The sequence below is a fragment of the Grampus griseus genome (assembly GCF_964374135.1).
Source record: "Grampus griseus genome assembly, chromosome: 5".
Lineage (NCBI taxonomy): Eukaryota > Metazoa > Chordata > Mammalia > Artiodactyla > Delphinidae > Grampus > Grampus griseus.
Genome location: NC_138998.1, coordinates 132,625,622 through 132,648,556, shown reverse-complemented (window position 1 = coordinate 132,648,556; position 22,935 = coordinate 132,625,622). Strand labels below are relative to the sequence as shown.

The 22,935-nt window shown below is 43.8% G+C and overlaps 1 protein-coding gene across 1 annotated transcript; it reads left to right on the top strand.

Annotated features, from left to right (window-relative positions):
• The first annotated feature begins 12,363 nt into the window (after window positions 1–12,363).
• ATP5PO (ATP synthase peripheral stalk subunit OSCP) lies at window positions 12,364–21,805 on the top strand. Its single transcript, XM_082655668.1, has 7 exons — window positions 12,364–12,504; window positions 13,698–13,748; window positions 14,951–15,061; window positions 17,769–17,898; window positions 18,615–18,727; window positions 21,238–21,324; window positions 21,624–21,805. The coding sequence occupies exons 1-7, from the start codon at window positions 12,469–12,471 to the stop codon at window positions 21,735–21,737; spliced, it is 642 nt and encodes a 213-aa protein (XP_082511794.1). The 5' UTR covers window positions 12,364–12,468; the 3' UTR covers window positions 21,738–21,805.
• Window positions 21,806–22,935: the final 1,130 nt, after the last annotated feature.

The following is a 22,935-nucleotide window of genomic DNA, read 5'->3' as shown; positions in this document are numbered from 1 at the left end:
TGAACCCTACCAAGTTCAAGGAACTGCACTGTGCCCTGTGTCCCAAGGTCAAAGATGCGTAAGACACGTAAAACACAATCCCAGTCTTCAAGAAACTCAGGATTTAGCTGAGGACTTTGAATATATACAAAGTTTAGTAACAGAACATGAACAAGAAAGTGATATTGGAAAGTACACTGTGCGCTGGGCCCACAAGGACAGTTTATTTCAGGAGCCAAGTGGCAGAGAGGAGATGGGGGACAGTGGGGAGCCATGAAGGTTTTTTAGGGGGAGGTGGCATATGATCTGTGTTTCAGGAAGACTAAGGTCTGTGCAATGCACAACTATATTTGCACAGGGAGAGACAGAGAAGAGGGAAAAAAACAAATGCAAAAGAGGTCAAGTGAAAAGAACACTGGGTTTCAGGTCCAGCTCAACCACTAACAAGATGACCTTGAACATGTCACTTCTACTGCCTGCAAGTAGCTTTCTCACCTGCCAAGTGAGAGAGTCAGACCAGACTCTCCAAGGTCCTTTTCAGCTGTCAAAATTCTTTAGTTCCTTTATCTTTAGGCAAGAATGATAAAGGCCTGAAAGAGGGTGTTGCTGTGGCAAGCATGTGGTTTTTTCCAGCAAATGCCTCGCAAGGAGAGCGGCTAAATCACCTTCACACAGGCACCAGCAAGATCACATCAGATTGTCCCCCTTACTCTTCTTATTTTTAACCCTTGGGAGGCTTGGGGGCAAATTTTTTCTTTTTACTTTTTTTTAACTGAGGTGTAATTTAGATACCGTGAAATTCACCGTTTTAAAGCACACAATTTAGTGGGTTTTAGTATATTCACAAAGTTGTGCAACTATCACCACTATCTAATTTCCAGAATATTTTCATCACCTGCAAAAAAGAAATCCCGTAGCCGTCAGCGGGCACTCCCCAGTTCCGCTTCCCCAGCCGCTGGCAACCAGCAATCTGCTTTCTGTCTCTATAGATTTGCCTCTTTGTGGACATTTCACATTAATGGAATCATACAACCTGTGACCTTTCGTGTCTGGCTTTTTTTACTCAGCATGCTGTTTTCAAGGTCTGTCCATGTGGTAGCACGTGTCAGGATTTCATTCCTTTTTTATGGCTGAATACTATTTCGTTGTAGAGATATGACTACTTTTTTTTATCTTTTCATCCACTGATGGACATTTGGGTTGTTTCCACTTTTCAGCAGTGCACTGAATCTTATTCTCTTTGCTATCAGAGGTAAAGCTGTCACATAAGCTTCCACTATTTGAATTTAAAAAGAAGTGGAAATTTTGGGTGGAGAGAGCATGGTCAATTCCGGATGGTGACAAAACCCACTTCATCTGCGGTAACCATTACAGACAACATTCTGACAAGTTTTTCCATAGATACTGCAGGGGTACACAAAATATTTGTACCTCCAAAGAGTGTGTGACTTCAAGTGAGAATTTTTGAGCAGCAAATGCCACAGGATTAGGGGATAATCTTTAGCTTTCATGTTCTGCCAATGAGATGGCATTGAGTTTGTAGATTCCCAGGCATGACGGAAGCTGCGTCTCAGCCTTTGTGTGTGACCTGCTTTTCACTCCAGAAACAACCAGTTCAGACCCATTCCTATCAGAGCTTCAGCATAACTTCTCTTTTTCCCACAGTCCAAGCTGTTCATTTCCTCACTGTATTTTTAGGAGCCAGAAAAACATGAACTATCACTGAACTGTCAATGTTCGTTTTACATTATAAGACCCAAGATGTCTTTGTCTTTTCCTAAATCAAACTGAATTTCTTAAAGTCCAATAAAACATTTATCTGGTTGACATGAGACCTCTGCGTTCAGGCCTTCCTAAATGGGAAGGGGAGGGGGGAAAACTCAGCTGCATGTTTTCTTCTTCCAGTCATTTACTATCATTTTTAAATTACCACACAGACCGAGAAAGAAAGGAGAGTCTTAAGGCTGAGAACTTTATCACCAAGAAAAAAACATTTACTGAGCACCTACTTTGTGCCAGGAAGAGTAATGAGTTCCATGGTCTCTTGTAATCTAGTTGAAAAGATATAACCATTAAAAATCATCATAATTTGCCAGAGGCTGTTGGGGGCAAAGAATGGGGGGGGGTGATTGTAACGGGTATGGAGTTTCTTTTTTGCCGAGGTGAAAATGTTCTCGGATCAGATAGTGGTGATAGTTGCACAACCTTGTGAATATACTAACAACCACTGATATGTACATTTTAAAAGGGTACATGAATTTTATGGTATGTAAACCGTATCTCAGTAAAATTAAAAATTGAGATAATAATAATACCCCATCATTTTATTACAAATAAGAGTGGGGAAAAAAAAAACATGCCTGGGAGTAGAGTAGAAGATAGCTTTTCTTTCAAATGTGAGTTTCACTCCTAGGCAAAAACTGTAGTATATTTCCCTGCATCCTTGTCACTGCCCAAATTTCCCAAAGCCCTCCCTTAGCTGTTCCCACTGCAAGGGGCTGGCCTCCCCAAATCCCCAGCTTGCCCTGGTTCAATGGACACCCCACTCCACAGACTTCTGTGGAAGTTCTCTTAACTGCTTTGCCCCCGAGAATGTTTCAGGAGAACGCTGCCTGGCTTACAACGTGATTTGGAAATATGCTGCTGGCTGTGTTTTATGCATTTTATCAAGTGTTTTTAACTTTGTACTGGCTGGGACCATGAAGGGCACAGTTTTCGAAGGTTGAAGTTAATAATTTCACACCAGAAAACGTTCAACCGGGGTCGCCAAGCAGCAAGCTGCCTGAGTCTCAATATTCTTGAGCCCTGGAGGCAGCCTCACAACGAGAGGTTGCACAGTGGCCATGGGTCGAGTTTGAGGCTGGATAACATAGTAGTTGAGCCCAGGCTTTCTTGGAGACAAGCCAACTGACTGGCCACGTAATCTCAGGCAGGGTAATTAATCTCTCTAAAACCTCAGTTTCCTCATCTGTAAAATGGGGTAGGTAACCTCTGGGTTTTTGAGAGAATTCAATAAAATGCTTAGCGCTTCCCTGGTGGCACAGTGGTTAAGAATCCACCTGCCAATGCAGGGGACACGGGTTCGAGCCCTGGTCGGGGAAGATCCCACATGCCACGGAGCAACTGAGCCCGTGCACCACAACTACTGAGCCTGCGTGCCGCAACTACTGAAACCCGTACACCTAGAGCCCGCAACAAGAGAAGCCACCACAATGGGAAGCCCACACACCGCAACGAAGAGTAGCCCCCGCTCGCCGCAACTAGAGAAAGCCCGCGTACAGCAACGAAGACCCAAGACAGCCAAAAATAAAAAAATTTAAAAATGCTTAGGCAAGTGGCTGGCAGGCACTAACCACTTCCTAAGCAGTGGCTGCTGTCAGAATTGCTATGACTCCTCGTGCTGTTGCTCTCTGACTGTCCTTAAGGAAGGAAGGTGTTTGCCTCATCAAATGACCCTCACGGAGGCTGGCAATCTGGCTGGGTATATTTTGATTGTCATCCCACTTAGATATGTCACATTCTAAAATAAGACAGCTAAGGAGCATGTGTCCAAGGACATCCTGGGGGAACTTAGTAGACATTCCATGATGAAACCAACAGATCAGGTTTTCACATTCTCCATTTTCATCATCTTTAGACTTTAAGCTATTTAAGGTCAAGGGCCCATTCCTCACAGGTTCCCAAAGGATGGTACCAGAGAGTCTGTCAGAACCACACAGGGTGTTTGTTTAACATGGGCAATTCCCAGCCCCGCCCCCCTCCAGATGTACTTCACTGGCACCTGCAGGGAGGGAACGTGCCTGTCAACGAGGTCCTCACAGCCTCTTCTGCTGGATTTGAGGAAACTGAGCCTCTGCGGCCCAAGTGCCTAAAACTGTCAATGTATAGCACACAGCAGGTGCTTAAGACATTTTTTCCTTAATAAATAGAAAATAACATTAAATAATATTAATAGAAAATTTTTAAAGGCTAAATAGAAATCACGAATGAATGAATGAATGAGACAGTCATGTGTATCTAGTTTCCTTTGCTCCTTCTCACCACATTGTCCCTGATGGGGAAACCACTAACATTTACTGAAGGAATTTTTCCCCAGTACAAAAACAATATACGCTTGATGCTTAAAACTTAGAAAAGACAGAAAAGCACCGAGGAAAAGACTAACGGTGGTTACCACCTTAGGCGTATTTGTGCGGTTCCTTCTGGCTTTTTGTACGATGCATACAAATACATGATTATTTAATAAAATATCATCAGATTATACACCAAATGCTCTTTTCAGCCTCCTTTCTTTTTAACTTAGCAATGCATTATGAATAGGTTCTCAGCTCAGCAAATATTCCTCACTATAATTTTAAATGGCAGCAAGGTATTCTATCTAGACATACTACATGTTATTTAATCCCTGTCCAATCACTGAACATTCAAGCTCAATAATTAATTTAAAATAAAATGTACACGCAGATTCTAATTCACACGTCTTCGGTGGCTATCTGTAGTTTTTTAAGTTCCACAACTGATTCCAATCAGTAGCCAGGACCGATGGCTGAAAAACCACAATGAAAAGCTACTTCTAGGATGTTCTCTCAGGAAACCTCCGGAGTTGGAATACAAATGAGGAAAATTTCCATGCCTCAAGAATGTCAACAAATCTGGATTACAAAAACTCTGCTGATTCCAGGGTGCACAGCACTGTCACAGATCACAAAAAGAAAGAACATTGGTCCTCTTGTCATCGTCAAAAGTGGATCAATTTGGGGCTTCCCTGGTGGCGCAGTGGTTAACAATCCGCCTGCCAATGCAAGGGACACGGGTTCGAGCCCTGGTCCGGGAAGATCCCACATGCCGTGGAGCAACTAAGCCCGTGTGCCACAACTACTGAGCCTGAGCTCTAGAGCCCACAAGCCACAACTACTGAGCCCACGTGCCACAACTACTGAAGCCTGCACGCCTAGAGCCTGTGCTCTGCAGCAAGAGAAGCCACGACAACGAGAAGCCCGCGCACCACAATGAAGAATAGCCCCCACTCACCACAACTAGAGAAAGCCCACACTCAGCAATAAATTTATTAAATAAATAAATTTATCTTTTTTTAAAAAGTGGACCAATTTGATCCAGTGCCACCAAGAGGGTATCAACTTTATTTCTGATAAACAGCCACTTTGAGAACTATACAGTGACGCTTTGCCAGCTGGAATGGTTTATTTTTATCATTTCTTCCCCTTTCGTTGCTTCAATTAGTTGCCAAGATATGATAGGAGGAGGTTGCTGTCCCTTAGGAGCCCAGATGTAGAAGGGATTCCTACAAAATAAAAAGATTTAAAGATAGCCCAGAGTTTATAAAATTATGTTGCAATTTAGTTAGTTTGATTTTTAGCCAAACACCATACCAATTTCTTTTCCAATGTGTAGAACAAAGGGGAGGTCATTTTAAAAAGTGAAAAACTGGGAGTTCCTTGGTGGCCTAGTGGTTAGGATTCAGTGCTTTCACTGCTGTGGCCCAGGTTCAATCCCTGGTCAGGGAACTGAGATCCCACAAGCCACGCAGTGCATGCAGCCAAAATCTTTTAAAAAATAAAAATAATAAATGAAAAACTCATTCAAAGGGAGCTGGCAACAGCTCCTTGAAGGCAAAGTCATTCTTGGTTGCCTTCATTCTCTACAGCATCTATCATGATCTCTAACATGCAGCTAATGTTTGGTAAATGAATTAATGCCTGAAAGAATGAGTTAATGAATTAGGGGATGGTCCTCTATCCCACTTCAAGCCATATAGTATAAATGGTCTGAACTACTCAGTTTTCCTGCAGATTGGCCTTAATCTCCAAAGGCCACCCGACCAATAACTTCCCCGTTACTGAAAAACTCAAAATAGTTAGTGTTCTTATTCAACCTTGCAATTCAAAGCACAGAATCAAAAACCCACAGAAATAAGTCACCAGTCTCCCCCTAGGAGGTACTGTCAACTGAAGTAACAATAATAATGATGATGATGACGCAGGATGCTGCAAATAAGAAAAAGAGTTTATTTGGGGGTCTTAAGAATTGCAATTCAGAAGACACAGATTCAGGTTACTTGGAAAGAGTGTTCTGGGAAGGAAAAAAGTCAGGGGCTTATAAAGCCAAAAATCACAAGGTTATTAAAAAGTTGCCTGGAGAGAATTATGATTGGCTCTGATGCAAATCAGAAAATATTTGTCCTTAAGGAATCATAATCTGTTTTAGGGTAGGGGTCTGAGAATTAGATAGACTGTCATGAGTTTCTGGTAGATGTTCTGGATGATTTGATCAAGTCACAGGTCAGATTCCATCCAGGCTGAGACATGCACAAGTCACCCTCTCAATGGCCTCCCAGCTCCATTTCAGAGAGCTCTCTTAGCAATACTGACTCCATCTTGAGCTTCCTTTCCCAGTACCCAGTTAGCAAAACGAAAAGTCTCATTATTCCTTGTCACTTCCAGGTCACAAGGGCCATCTGCAAGGTCACACTAATTCATTTGCTACAGAGACAGTGGCTGTCTTTAAACTCGGAGGTGGAAAAAAGTCTCCTTTATTCTGAAGTCACCTTATGTACACTGTTCCCAGGCGCTCAGCTCCATGAGACTGGACTGGCCGTTGTTCTTCTCCATCTTCCTTGTACTAAAGTGCACCACCCCAAACAGCTCCAGCCCGATTTACCAGGAACCTCAAAGTAAGCGTTCCTCCCTGTGTGCTTCTTTATTGATAAAAACGACACAGTGGTTGGTCTGCCACCAGGGTTCATCAACACTTTGTTGGGTGCTGCATCCCACTGTGAGATCCAGAATGATCCCATCTCTCTACTGGGCATTTCGAAATCTGACTGGACCACACACTGTCCCGTGTTCTGAGAACGCTTCCCCTCCTCTCTGTATACATTTCATTCCCTGACTTTTATTTTCCCTTTTACTACAGCTAAATAACTGTGCAAAGAAAAAAAAAAAGTATAATTTTTTTCTTTATCAAACAATTTCCTTTTCCACACCAAACTCCTACAAAGCCTTCACTATTCTCACATTTTTACTTGCACCAAATATACATACTGCTTTTTTTTTTTAAGTAATCAGTGTTCAATGCTTTCTTGTTCACCAGTATATCCTGAGAGCCGATTGTTCTAAAAACACCAGTCCGTCTCTTGTAACCTCCCACATGAGGAGACCCAGTTGGGACTCACCAGCTATGGCCCTTCCCCCTGCAGGCAAGCTCCTTCAAAAAGGAGCTGCTTTTGACGATAACAATTTCCCAGCTTTCAGAAGCCACAGTGAAGCTCTGCTCTACGTTCTGGGCCACAGCACAAGAAGGAGATGAAAATAAGAATTAAAATTCCATAATGAAGAATGACCCGGGTTTGTGTTCCTCCTGCCTCTGTATGGAAAGATGCTATTTAGAGAGATGGTCTTGAGGAGAGTAACAGTTCAACTCCATGGCGCGCTGGTTAGCTCACATGACCTGTATGGTTCCTATCTGCATTCTCCAGGTGGGGAAACCGAGGCACAGCGGTTAAGGGACTCACCCAAGCCACACAGCTGGTGAGTGGCAGGGCTGGGATTCCAACCCCGGCCGGGCCTCGGGGCTGCAGAGCCTGGCACTACCTCTGCAGGAACAGCAGACAATGACCAAACCGCAGGGAACCAGGGCCTCCCACGCCCCCAAAGCCCCATCTGGACCACCAAAGAGAAGCAAGAATGGGAGCTGCGGAGCGCTTCATTACATCAGAAAAGCCCCCAAACATACACTGTTTACTGTCAACATTTTTATCAAATCAACAAACAGAAGAATGTTCTGCATTTATCATTTGCTCGTTCCTTCCGTCATTACCACCTCCCGGAACAGGGCACCCATTGAACGGTATAACTTTTCCCTGAACTGTCCCAAACCCAGAAAGAAAAAGGACTTTGATAAGAAAGACTTCGGTCCGCTCTAACCCACGAGCGATGATCTCTAAAGCCTGTGGAAGCAAACGCCGAACCAGCCCCAGGAAGTGTGAGGGCTGAGGAGGAGGCGGGGCCCGCGCCGACTGGAAGGAACATGGTGGGGGGGAGGGGGGAGGGGGGAGGGGGGAGGGGGAGGGGCGGGGAGGGGAGGGTGAGGGGAGGGGAGGGGGAGGGGAGGGGAGGGGAGGGGGAGGGGAGGGGAGGGGAGGGGAGGGGGAGGGGAGGGGAGGGGAGGGGAGGGGGAGGGGAGGGGGGAGTGTCCCTGGGGGTCCTAAGACCGGCTTCCCCACTGAGGCTGGGTGACAATAACAAGAAACTGTGAGCCCCGAAACACAAGCAGCCCGGATTAGAGCATCTCTCAGGAACCAGTTTGTTAGTCAATCTCACAATACTCTGATTCATACTTGCTTGTGTGAGCTGTGACACGGGGGTTTGAATGGCGAAAGCTCTGGAAAGAAATTGATTCCAAGGCCAGAGGCTGAGTTGACAACGTGAGGAGATGGCGCCCCCCAGTGTCAGGATGATGCTTCGGAAACCTGGACCAGGCTGAGCGCGCACAGTGACCTTGAGGCCTCAAGGTAGGCACGACCGCTGCAGAAGGGGCGGGAAGGTGCCCGTGGCCGGGGAGGCGAACCGGTTCCCGCAGTACCTGGTTCTCCCTCTGTCGCCGTCCAGGTCCCGGCTCTGTGCTGCAGACCCATCTAACGCAGCTTTCTCCAAAGACTCAAAAATATCACCAAGCCGTTTTCATGTGTTTTATTCACTCTTTTCTTCTGTAGTAGATGCATCAAATCCCGAGGATAAACAGTTTAAAATCATACGGTCTCAGCACCTGGAGCCCCACTGTCAACAATTTTTCTTGTTCAAAGCCAGATCAGTTCCAGCCCAGGGGCCTCTGCTGATTGGCAGGACTGGCCTTAAACCCCCTTTAACGCCATAGACATGTGTAGAAAGCTACCAAAGTCACTTTCCCATGCTTAAGGTTTAAATGGAAAGACAAGCTACCTATGAAGTTCTAAATCGGGGCTGCCAGCCTGGGTCCCCAGGACAGCAAGTGGCTCTGGTCTGCTGTAAAGTATCCGTGTACAGTTCTCAAAATAAACTTGGAGGGGGAGAGAACTAAAAGAAAGAGAAAACCGATGGAAATTCCCTCCAAGATAAACAAATATATGAATAATGCAAACACTTCCCGGGTCCTTTCAGTGTAACAAAATGTGTAGGGAAAATCTTAACACCCTTTGCCCTGAAGATAACATCCTTAGTATGGATTCTGCAAAGCTCAAGAAAATGTTCCCTGGGCTGGTGGAGTCTAGTTGAAGCTAACCTTGGAAAGAAATCTTAGAAGTCCTTTGGTCCAACTTTGGAGCCTGGTCCCTCATGGAACTCATCAACTTGAAGCATTTCCCTGCAGGTCAGAAGCTGGGCATTATCAGAAAAGAGAGTGGATGGATCTCTTCTTTACTGGGAACATAGTTAAGGGACAGGATCACGGTATTCCGCCCCCCCTTTTTCTCTTCTGATTATGGTAGCGACACGTGCTCATTATAGAAAAATACACAATGTGGTTTGGAATTTTTTCCTCAGTGTCATTAAATATTTTTCTATGTCACTAAATACTTTTCGAAAATTTCACGGTATCAGCTGCACAATATTCCATTTTTAAAACCATTCTCTTATGCTCAGACATTTGTTTCCAATTTTTTGCCATTTTAAAGTGAGTGCAGTGAACATTTTGCATATTAACCTTCATCCAGATTTCTGAGTTTTAGAAGGTTCTTTCTGGGTCAAGGGGAAAATCACTTCACTTTTTAAAACATGTGCAATTGAGGGTCTCATGACACCACGCTGCTGGTTTTCATGACAGCCTATGGTGCCTTTAAAGAGAAAATAAAATGGTGAGAAATATATTTGTTTTGAATTGAAAATCAGCTTAAAACAAAAAAGCTGAGATTTGATGTCTGGATTTCACTACCGCTGTAGCCCTGGACTGTGGCCTTGGGCAAATCCCTTTGACTCTGTCAGCCTCAGAGTTAAAATAACTATTTTTTAAACAATTTAGTTTGTACAGGAGGAAAGCACTATAAAAGTAAAGTGTTAAGTCTTTTCCCTTCTTCTGTGGGACAAAATTCTTTTTTTCTTTCAAATTCTCTCTTCTTGCATTTAAGAAGTTTCGATAGTCCCCCATCTGGGAAACTGCTGTCAGGGTCCCTCGTGAGAGTTTGTCTCTGAGGTCCTGGCTGGTCATTGCTGGGCTTTGCTTGCTGTGAGATTTCAGCAGACACCCAGGAATCCATGAGCAGGTGGAGGGAGGCTTGACTGTGGAGGCGTCAGGCATCAGGGCTGCTCCTGTGTTTCTCCAACTGTCCAGATCACCAAGATGTAAGCAGCGTACACTGGCATCAAAATCTGACACCCGGAAATGCATCCTGAGACCCAGAACTGCCATTTCCTAGATGAGCTGCCCAAACAGGATCCAAGAAGTTTCAGCACCTATAAAGTAGGGGAGTACCAGACTACTTACATCTTAGAGTTATCCTGAGACTCAAAATAAAAATGAAACCATACATGTGCAACCATCTGATAAACCCTAAAATTCAAACGACCACAAACTATTATTTTGGCAAAATGCAAAGGGCTGAAGTGAGATGGGGGTAAATACAAAGGAAATAGAGGGACTCTCCCTGTTGCTATGCAACCTTACCGCTTCCTTATAATTAATTATTAATGAGATAGTCTAGAATTTTCCAAGTATATTTGGCCCCAGAACTTTTGATTTGAATTACATTTAATAACACCCACACATTAGGAAACATGGGGTTTGTGGTTTGGTTCCACATAGAATATAAGGTCCATGAAGGCAAGCACCTTGTCTTGTACCCTGCTGTACCTCCAGGGTATAGAAGAGCTGCCTGCACATAATAGGTGCTCAATAAAATCTGTTGCATAATGCATATACTTTCCATTAGACATGTTTGAAGACAGCCTCCCAAAAGAGTTTGCAGAGAAAAGTAAAACAAGGGTTTTTATGCACTGCTAGTGAAAGCATAAATTGGTTTAAAGTTTTGAAAAGAGCATGGCCTCATTCATCAAAGATTTTGAAAGTGCTCATACCCTCTCGCCAAGTTGTGCCAGCTCTGGAAATCTATTTGGAAGTTATCCTAAGGAAGAAGAAAAAAAAATTTGTGTCTGAAGATGCTCAGGAGATGAAGTGTTGTTTAAAATGGAGAGAAAGAAAAAGGCAACCATCTGAATTATGTTCAAAATTATTGAATGATTAAGTTACAGAATATAAAAACAAAATAGAGAATATTATTCAGTGCCAGTCTGTCAGACAATTGTTCTAAATCTATAGATAGATGGATAGATAGACAGATAGATATACAACTTGTTCATTTTTTCCTAACAGCCCTAAGGTAGGTGCTATTCTAATACTCATAGATTAGAACACTGAAGCACAGAGACGTTATATAATTGGGCCAAGGTCAATGAAAGGACTGGGATTCAAGCCTGGGCAGTCCAGGCTACTATCTGAAAAAATAATGGGAGACAACACACTCTGAGTGTTCGAAAAGAGGGCAATTACATCCCTTCTACTTTTCTGCATTTTAACAAGTTTATGTAATGATGAGAAACCTGCACTCGAAAAGGGTAAATTAAGGACTTAATCTGTGTTCCTATAATAGATCTGAGCAGAAAGACATCTTAATTGACCATAGGACCCCATTACTGCAACCAGGAAACTCCAACCAACAGCCAACTCTTCTGTACACAAGAGAAAATTAGAGTAAATTCCATTTAGAGGGAAGTGGGTTGAAAATAGGTTGTTTTTATGAATGCAGAGAAACTAGCCAAAGCTAGTGTTGGGTTCCCAGTTTCAATGTCACACTTGCTCAAACACCAGTTCTATTTTTAGGTATGGTTCTCAGATAATCACTCTGCCTTACCCAGAAGGAAGTGTTTAAACACCAGAACCTCACGCGTCCGCACAAACCAAGAGGTCAGCGCTGTACTCAGGTGAGATGGGGCGGAGGTGGGATAGAGGTATGCAGGAGCAGTCACGGCCCAGGCACTGGGCACGTAGTGTCCGCTGCTGGAGCTGTAAGGCTCGGGGTTTATATATACATACAGCGCGAGGAAGTGCGCTTGATCACCTTTTAGCGTGGTAGGAAGAAAGGGTAAACACGCTAATGATGCTAGTGATGAATGTGAAATGGAACAAATGCCACCGTACTTATCTAAATGGAAATTTTAAGCTAAGGGCACTATATCTATTCTACAATAAGGGTCACTTAGTAACTCTAGAATTTCATTTCCAGGTGCTGTCTGAGCCCACTAGTCCCAACCCCTAGCCCTGTGGGTCCAGCCCTGACCACTCGCTTCTAAGGACTACAACTCCCAGTCTGAGGGAGATCCCTACGCATGCGGCCTGACGACCTACGCCTACATTTCCCAGCAGGCCGAGCGGCTACGCTGACGCACGCGTGCGCTCTTGGTCGCTTTTGCCAACTCTGGTTTGACCTACAGCCGCCAGGAGAAGATGGCCGCGCCGGTAGTGTCTGGGCTCTCCCTGCAGGTGAGAGAACGGAGGTCCTGAAAGCCAGCGGGAGAAGCCCTCCTGGGGTGACTCGTACCAGACCCCTAAGTTCCACGGTTCCAGGCCACAGCTGGGGAGCGTGGCCGCCGTTCAAGGTCGCGGGGCCAGGCGAGTGGGGGGCGACGCCAGGCTGCCTGGGCAGCCCCGCTTTCCCCTCGGGATGCGCGCGGGCCGGTGGGCTTGGGGCTGCGCGTGTCCTACCTTGGCGTCCTCTGAGCACAGCCTCGAGAAGCAGCTGGTTTGAAGGGCACAGGTGAAGGGGGATCGCTCTTTGTTGTGGTGGTCACACCTGGCTGGGGTCACCAGTAATGCTAAGGAATATTTGTAAAAACACATTTCACGTTTTAATAAAAAAGTGAGGCCGAAAAGTTAAAATGACTCGTCCTTGGCTTGTCAGCCAATAAGGGGTAGAGCTGAGATTCGAATCCACAGAGCTGGAAAGAAAATTCGTGCTCTTTATATTACACGATGCTTTACATATCATGACAGCGTACAGCTTCCGTAAGTTTTCCATAAGTGTTATAAAGTCTTTTAACCCTCACAACCGGTATAGTACATTTAGAGCTGGAATTATCTGAAGGTGACCTGTGCCTTTGCAGGTGCCTTTTAAACTCTGGATTCCAACTCTTGATAGACAAGATACCATCTCAACAATATCAAGGTAGTATTTTGCTAGACAAGGTACTAGGGCCTGTTCTCACATCAGACGGCTGGAGTACCCAAAGAATTCGTCTGTATTTTCAGATAGCATTTGGATTCTAAGAAGGTCCATCTCTTGCAGATCATGCCTGGAATCCTCCCACTTTTTATTAAAATCATGCTCGAGGGTGGTAATATAAATGCCGAAAATCTTGTTAACATTTTTGGAAGACACATTTCACCAAACTTAGTGTTTCCTCTCTCAGTGGTGTGCTTGCCTCAGCCTACTCCTAGGAAACCAGGAAGTTAGAAGTAGAAAAGCAATTTCCCAAGCAACCTGGAATGATTTCCAGTGGGGAAATTTACTCCTAGGTAATAAAGAGCAGCTCACCCTCATGTAATCTACGTGATGATACAAGGAAACATGAGAAGCGAATCATCTAGAAGTCATGTTTACTGTTTATTATTGCAGGTTTAACTGCAGAAACCCTTTAAGTAGTCTCATTTGGATCTACTCTCTCTTTGTTTTAAAGGTGCGATGCTTCAGTACATCTGTGGTCAGGCCGTTTGCCAAGCTTGTGAGGGTATGTCTTTTGTGATTGTAAAGCAGATGAATGTGTGTGAATCAGACAGCCGTACACTTAGGGGCATGGATTTTGTATAGTTACCCCTGAACCTTTCTGCATGATCTGTGGTTCCCCAAATATGATGGGGGTGGAGGGGCTAGGGGACGGAATAATGTTGAATGCCTGCCGTGGGACAGGCCCGTGCATAACCTTTAAGTAGGAGAATTTCTTAAAACCCGATAACAGTGATGGGAGGTAGCGGGTCTTCCCATTTTACAAAAAAGGAAACAGACTTTGGGAAAACTTGCCCAAGGTTATTCAGCTTAGTCTTTTTTCTTTTTTTCTTTTTTTTTTGGCAGTATACAGGCCTCTCACTGTTGTGGCCTCTCCCGCTGTGGAGCACAGGCTCCGGACGCGCGGGCCCAGCCGCTCCGCGGCGTGTGGGATCCTCCCGGACCGGGGCACGAACCCGTGTTCCCTGCATCGGCAGGTGGACTCCCAACCACTGTGCCACCAGGGAAGCCCTTCAGCTTAGTCTTAAAGCTGGACTGAAACTAAATCTCATCCAAAGCCTAAGCTTTTCCACTACAATCACACAGTACCACTAAGCATATGTAGTCATACACTGATGGTAGTGTGGTTTTAAAAGCCAGTGGTTCATTGTAAAAAATAATTCAAGCCTCAGGCACTTAGTAAATTGCTGAAGGGCTCCATTAAACTGAACATTCATGGAGCTCTGTAAGGGATATTTGCAGTATTACTCTGAAATGTATAAAAGTGTGCTTGTGTGTGTTTCATAAACACCTGTTTGCCTGGTTCTAACGTGTTCAAAACTGCCTTCTATCAGTGTTTAAAACCTCCCAAACTTGGAATTAAGTAGTTATTGAATTCAAAGGAATCCTAAGCTCATCTCATAATTAACATAGTTGAATTATAGATAGTTAGAGCAGAAGGGGACTTCAGACACCAAGTTTCCTAAACCTCTCGTTTTAAGGTGAGAAATTGGAAGGTCACAGATAGAGTGACCTGGCCAAGGAAACATCCCTCATTCTGAGACTTGTCATTCAGGATAGCTCTTTGATGACATATTTAAACTGTTTTGTGCTATAAAAGATGTATTTTTAAAATTATAAATATTTCTTTCTGCTATTGATACCGTAGTATTGTCTTAACTGATTTTCCTTTTCGCTTCCTCCCCTCCTCCACCCTTGTTTTTAAAGCCACCTGTTCAGGTATACGGTATCGAAGGTCGTTATGCCACTGCTCTTTATTCTGCTGCATCTAAACAGAATAAACTGGAACAAGTAGAAAAGGAATTGTTGAGAGTAGCAGTAAGTAGCCTTTCCTGTTCATTACTTATTAAGTTCTCGTTGTATATATTTTGCTTAGATATTTGACTCTGCATCCCTAATGAGGTATATCCTAAGAGAAAGAGTTGCAAGAAAAAGGAAAAGCATATTTTCTGTAATGATGTTGATAGTAATAATACTGGGTATTATCGTTCTGAACCTATTGTATAATAGGTACAAACTGACGCAGGTAAGGATATTAATATTAGGAACCAAGATTTGGGGCTCAGAGAAGAAATAGAAAATCTAAATTTAAGATGGTAATTTAAGAAACATTGTCATTTCAAAAGAGAATTAAAAAGTCACCTTGATAATCTTTGCTTGTATTTCCAGGTATTTCCAAAACAGTCTTTAGAATATATTATGATTTTGTTTAACTGGGAATTTATTTTCCTTATGAAGCCTTTTGTGAGGAGAAAATGAGCGGAGCACGCTGGGCAGCAAAATTAGTGAAGGTGCAAGAGTTTCATGACGATAATAGAGAACTGGCAAAGACCACAAGGCTACAGGGGAAAGTTTATTTTTACGTGTTTTTTAAACATGAAAAGAAGAGTAAATGAACTGAATTAACAAAAGCCTACAGTGTAACTTAAATAGAAGAATCGCCACTGCAGTTTCCCCTGAGTTTTCTAGTTAACACATTTTGTTTCTTCCCCTGCTCCTTTTACAGTAAGTCCCCTACATAAAAACGAGTTCCGTTCCAAGAGCACGTTCATAGGTCCAACAGAGTTAGCCTAGGTACCCAACTAACACAATTGGCTGTATAGCACTGTACTGTAGTAGGTTTATAATACTTTTCACACAAATATATAAAAACTAACAAACAAAAAACAGAACATTTTTAACCTTACAGTACCTTGAAAAGTACAGTAGTACAGTGCAACAGCTGGCATCCAGGGGCTGGCATCGAGTGAACAGGCAAGAAGAGCTACTGACTGGAGGAGGGAGAGGAGGTGGGAGATGGTAGAGCAGAAGGGTCATCAGCAACAGGAGACGGAGGGCTGCAATTTCACTCACATCCCGGGCTTGAAATAAAGATACTGTACTCTATACAGTACAGTACTTTCTAGTTCCCGCCTCTGGCAGTAAGTTCTGCATTAAAGAAGGGGGATGTACAACTAGTATATAATCTCTCCAGAGAAAGTTGTGTTCTTTTTTTTGATTTTATGTTTTAAGAATTTCTTATAATTTTTAAACAACTTCTAAAGATTTTTTTTTTTAATCTTACTGTTTGTTAGAGGGGATAAAAACCTTCACAGACTAGTTGTATAGAACAATAAGTTTTGTTCGTTTTTTCATTTTGAGCTTTTGTGGGAACTTTTGTCCTAACAGACAGTAATTTTAGCTCTGTTTTCCTCCCTTCGTCCATCTATCTCTGCAGATAACGCTTTTGATCTCAGTTGGTACTGTCAACTGTTCTGACCCTCACAGAATCATACTTACTGTTGGAGACACTCGGGGGACGGGTAGCAGGAGCAGACAGGGTCACAAACAGGCTTTCGGGAGGTGACGGTGACTGCCCGCCGCTCGTCCCACGCACCCACTTTAAACCTGAGCACCGGTGCTCGCCAAGGGGCCAGTGGCTGGCTTGTGGACGTTAGAATGGGGTTTAATTAAAACTTGAAGTCGGTTAAGACGTGGAGACATAGAGAGGACGCCATTACCTTAAGACTCTTTATAAAAGAAAATCAGCCATTTCTTGGCACTGAGAGGAAAATATGCTGCCCAGGTGTCACTAACTGTCCATGGGTGATGCAGCAAAAACAGATAAGAAACATGAAAAACTGTATGGTTCCAACTCCAGAATGCTTGTAGTTTGTATAAGCTAGCAGTTTTTATGGAAAAATATTGTTTCTTTGGGGTCGCTCAAGTTGAAGTTTTAGCATTAGATGGCAGTGTAGGCAGGTAGCTAGGATCAGAGACAGAAATTGTCCAGGAGCCCAGGAGAGGGTGCTGACAGAGGGGTTGAGGGGCTAATAGAGGTTCATGACTGAAAGATGCCCAAATGGAAACAGCCGTTGGTTTGCTGGAGCTCTGGCCTGACACTCAGGGGAGCAGAAGCTGCACGTGATCACTGACCAGACGTTGGTGACGTAACATAGCGGAGACAAAGTTGTGTCTCTCATGGTAGTTGCACTCCCGTTTTTTGGCCGTTTTTCCTCCCAGACTGGCTGAGGCTGCTCTGGAAGCCCCAGAGCTCCCGCACAGCGCTGGGTTGGTTCTCCTGAGCTCTCTGAGGGGCAGGACAGAATCCGGGTCAGCCTGAGAGGGAAAGGCCAGGAGGCCGCCTGCAGTCAGCACATCTTGTCAGGTCTACACTTGAGTGTGGGCATCATTAGCGCCCTCTTAGCATGGGAAAAACTAGAGCATTACCCATAGTAGGTACATTAAAATAGGTGGTGAATTGAATCTTTTGGCTGCTTAGGTTTTCTTTAATCTCTCTTGAAAGGCAAAAATAAATTTAAGAAACTTCATTAAAGTGGTTTTAAGTATTTTCAAGAAATACTGTATCCTGTGTAAAATCATCTTAAAAGCAAAGAAAATTTTGTGATTGTAAGCTTCCCTTCATGTGCTTTGAGAGTGCTAATTTTATTTATGAAATGTATGATTCATCAGAACATATGTGTACGGCAGCTAGGATCATTTATCGCTTAAAGAGTTTAAGAAGTTATTTTTTTGGTACTTTTAGCAAATCTTGAAGGAACCCAAAATGGCTGCTTCTGTCATGAATCCCTATGTAAAGCGTTCCATTAAAATGAAAAGCCTAAATGACATGACAGCAAAAGAGAAGTTTTCTCCCCTCACGTCCAACCTGATCAGTAAGTATTAGATGTTTTTTATTGAAGTCTCTGAAAATTCTGCTACTGAAACTGTCCTGCATGGGCCAGGAGCCCCAGCACCGCCTGCCTTTCGGCAGTGAGGAATCTTGGTCTCCCCCAGCCTGCTGAGTCACAATCTACATCTTAACTGGCTCCCCAAGTGAATTGTTTGGGCGTTAAAGTTTGAGGAGCATTGTCTAAAGGATATTAAGATGCAAGAATGTCTGATTGCACAGTTTCAACCCATGGACGAGACCAGTGGGACTCATACCAAGAAAATGGTTTGTAACCAGTGGCTGTGCCCCTGTCCTTGAAGACATTTGCATTCTTTAGTACATTTGAGTTGCTTTTCAAATCCCATGATCACTCAGAATTCAAAGAAAGCGTGTAGTGAATATAGACAGCGTGTTAATTTCAGGATTTATGGCCAACACTGGTATCTGTGGCATAAACCTGAAAATCAGATTGAAAGCCGTATCAAGAAATCTACTGCAAATCCATGTAAGACACACACACCCTTACAAGTTTAAATCCTTGTTTGTGCAGTCTTTTTTTTTTTTTGAACATTGCATATTCTTTTTAAATAAGTTGTGTCTTCTCCATTCACATTCTTAAATGACATTGAATTTTAAGGCCACAAATCTAAGTTTGCGTTTGAGGTGAATATAATGTTTCATGAATGACCTGATTTAAGTGAAATACCTTTACTTTCCCAGGTTTGCTTGCTGAAAATGGTCGCTTGAACAATACCGCTGGGGTCATTTCTGCCTTTTCCACCATGATGAGTGTCCACCGGGGAGAAGTGTCTTGCACAGTTACCACCGCATCTGTAGGTGACGGGCTGTTGCTGCTGCATTTGCCTTGACATCCCCTGTGTCACATTTTGCAGAACAAAAAGAAAAAGGCTAAAATCAAGAAATCGGGACAGGCGGCTTGGCACTTGGGCGGTTTGCTTCATTTATACCAGCTCTGTGCACCTCTGCTTTGCAAGGGCCAGCGTGTCTTCTTGGTGCTTCCCTAACCAGTGATTATTCATAAAGAGTGTAGATTGAGTTAAAAATGTGTCGGGAAATACTGGTTTACGTTCCTTTAAGGTTTAAGTTATTTTGTAAATATCACACTATGTAGTTTACTGAAATGCGTGTCTAATCTTTTGCGGTGGTGAGTGGGAAGGGGTAAGGCGGAAGGGCCCTTTGGTCTTACTGACTCGCTGAAGTGGACTGAATTTTGAAACCTACACTATTCTGGGTGCTTTATTTTAATATCAAAGGTCTGTGTGAAGCAGAAGTGTTACTATCTTCATTTTACTGGTGAGGAAACTGAAGCCCAGGGGAATAAGTTGCTTGCTCGAGGTCACAGAATGTGGAACTAGGATTTGAACACAGGCCTCTCTCTCAGAAGTCCGTGTTCCTTAATCTGCACTACCTCCCCAGAATTAATTTTGTTGTTGTTGTCTTAAGTATGTATTCTCTTCCCACTGTAGTTCAGTCAAGGTAGGGAAACAGTCTGTGGGGCTTAATTATCAGTAGAGCATGGTAGATTTACTTGGGGTACGCAGCACCTGACCTCACCTAGATTAACATTTCTAGTGTTGAAAAGATATTCTAACTCTCCAAAAGAGCATAATGTGAAGGAGACATTTTGGCACATAGTACCTATTCGTACATTTGTAGTTCAGTAGTTGGTGCCCCCAAAGCACATTCCTGGCTGAGAGTCAGCATAGCTCAAATGTTTTCCAGAGCCCACCGTGACTGCACTGGTTCTCCTTGACCATAGAGCTCAGACCAGGCTTCCCTGGCCAGATGGTCACGCCATCCCCATGGCCAAGCACTGGTGCAGGTCATTCTTCAGTGATTACAAGGACATGATTTTGTAAGTTTCTTAGAACCAACTGATGCTAATGTTTTTGACATTGAGTCTCCCGGGTAAATAATTTCCACCCTTAAATATATATATATATATTTTTTAATATATATATTAAATATATATATATATATATACCTTGATTAATGACTAGGGGCACAGACTTTAGAAATAGACTGATTTCAAATATTGGCACTAGTCCTCACTTGCTGATGGGACCTTAGGTGAGTTCTTTTTTCTTTTAATTAATTTTTATTGGAGTATAGTTGATTTACAATGTTGTGTTAGTTTCAGGTGTACAGCAAAGTGAATCGGTTATACATATATCCACTCTTTTTTAGATTCTATTCCCATATAGGGCATGACAGAGTATTGAGTAGAGTTCCCTATGCTATACACTAGTTTCTTACTAGTTATCTATTTTTTATAGGTATATATATATATATGTGTGTGTGTATATGTTTATCCCAGTCTCCCAATTTATCCCTCCTGCCCAGGTGAGTTCTTCTCAACCACTGTGAGCCTCAGTTCTCCCGCACGTAAAATGGGAACAGTAACTCCTGACCTCCCGGAGTTGTCCAGGTTAAGGAGATGGTGGCCTAAAGTGCCTGGCACACACGGGTGCTTAGCGCGCAGCATGTGTCTGAATAGACGGTGGGGCGTATACTTCTGAGTTCTCTAACCTCAGAGCCTCAGCGAATGATTGATGGAGCACTGATAGACTTCCCCACCACCACCCCCCAAAAGACACTGTCGGATCTTTGCAGAGCTTAAAGGCTTCTTTGCTAGCTTTTGGACTCTTGGGTGTGTGGGTTGGGAGGTAGGATTTGTGACAGGTGAAATGCCGCTCCTTCAGCAACATTTGCCGTTCTCACCCAATCAGGGGTAAAAGTTGGGGCAAAAAGGAGAGAACACTGTCTGGATGGTCAGGGCACTTGTTCTGTAGGAACAAGATTACAGAGCTGTACTGACTTCAGGAGCCAGCCGCCTGCGCGGGCTCTCTGTGAGCTGCAGAGAGTGGAGCGGCATGCCAGAGCTCCTGGTACCCGCAGATTCCAGGTCAAACTGCAGCTTTTCATCCAAGGGAATAATAGACTCAGGCTGCACCCGGGGGAGCTGCGCGGAGGAGAGGCCTGTCCTCAGGCATTATAAACTTCAGGTTTTTCCCCTAATCGTTACTTCTAAGTTGTACTGCTAGTACCATGGAGCAGAGATGGGCAGTAAGTGAACCTAACCTCCCAGTGTGAGCTGCCCATGTGTTCTTGTGAGGCAGGGCCTTTGCACACCCCGACACCAGCATTGATGAGTGACCATTGCGGCACAACTCCAGGATGGGTCCTCAGATATCTAAGAGAGGAATTCACAAGGCCTGTCTTGGTGATACGTTGCCAGAGGGATGTTTTTTCTCTCCTTCAACTATAGTAACTTTCTGTTTTGCTTTATCTAAATTTAAAGGATGGTTTTGTCCTTTTTTAGCCTTTAGATGAAGCCACTCTTACCGAATTAAAAACAGTCCTGAAGAGCTTCCTAAGTAAAGGCCAAGTATTGAAATTGGAAGTTAAGGTAGGTTTTTAATTACGTACGGTACGTTTCCTCAGGTTGTTTGACACCTAAAATGGCTATAGAAAGTGGAAAATTAGATTTGATTATGTAAAAACTTGCCTATAGTAGAACCTTCATATTTATATTCAATATAAATGATTATTGAGTCCATTCACAATTTGACTTGTCATTTTCTAGGTATAATTGTTACCGCTTACAGTTATGTAGCACGTAGACTTTTCAGAGCACTTTTTCATCTTTCTTTTTGATTAATGAAATGTCAATGTGTTTTCACATTTCCAACCTATTTTCTTTCCTAGGTTGATCCATCAATCATGGGTGGAATGATTGTCCGTATTGGAGAGAAATATGCTGATATGTCTGCAAAAACCAAGATTCAGAAGCTGAGCAAAGCGATGCGGGAGATTCTCTAAAAGTGTTGATTTCCTAAAAGTGAAAGTTCTTAAACTTGGAGCAACAATAAAATGCTTCCTGAACAGAATATACTATGTTTGCTGTCTTTTAAAGTGGAAATATAGGGAGCCTTATTTTTATATCTTTCACAATCCCCTTAGTTTAAAGGTTAAAAGGCCCTTTGGAACTTAGTTTGTGTCGATTATTCTTAGGAATTTATGGAAGCTTGTATCCCTTAGGAAAAAGTTAACCTTTATACCAGGGACTGTTAAGTACTTCATGTATCTTACCTCATTTCCTTTGTCTTCAAGGCCTGAGCCTGCACGTGGAGTTAAGGTAAAGCAAACCGGTTGTCATCTCCAAGTTTCAAGTGCTGGGGCCCATCTCTAGTCAGACACTGAAAGTGGTCCCTGAGCCCACGCTGGTCAGACACTGGCAGCTGCTCCTCCTCTGCTGCTTCACGCTTCTTGCAGCTTCTGCAGCACGTGGGCCAGCCCCTACTGCTATGCCCCTGGGGTCCCATGTCAGCCAGGTGACTGGGCTGCACAGAGTCCTTCAAATAGGCCCAGGTTGTGCTCACCTGCTGAACTCTTAACAAGTACTTCCAGCGTGTGCATTCGGACTTGTTTGAGCCCAAAGTGATTTGGCCTACAGTCCCACCCTCCACATTATCCTGCTTTTAAAGGGAGTAATGTTTTCTGTAAAAGCTTTCAGAGAGATTATTTCCGAAGAGATGCCTCTAGTCTAGAATCTAGAAAATCTAAAAGCAGTTACTCTGCTAACAAGCATTCATTCCCTCACCCCACTGAGCACAGAGGTCCCCATCAGAGCTGTGCCCTTCGCAAGGGAAGGCAGCGGAATGGCAGCTTTCTCAGCCAGCCGGGTGCACAGCCCCCGAGAATGTCCTCTGAACCAAGGAATGGCCAGGAGTGTCTGCACAGAATGGAATCACAGGATTTTCTCCCCTCTTGGGAGCAGGTATTCCGATGGAAGGTACACTGATAGTTAGAAGTCACTGCTCTTTGGGGCTTCCCTGGTGGCGCAGGGGTTAAGGATCCACCTGCCAGTGCAGGGGACATGGGTTTGTTCCCCGGTCTGGGAAGATCCCACATGCCGCGGAGCAACTAAGCCCGTGCGCCACAACTACTGAGCCTGCATGCCACAACTACTGAAGCCCGTGCACCTAGAGCCCGTGCTCTGCAACAAGAGAAGCCACTG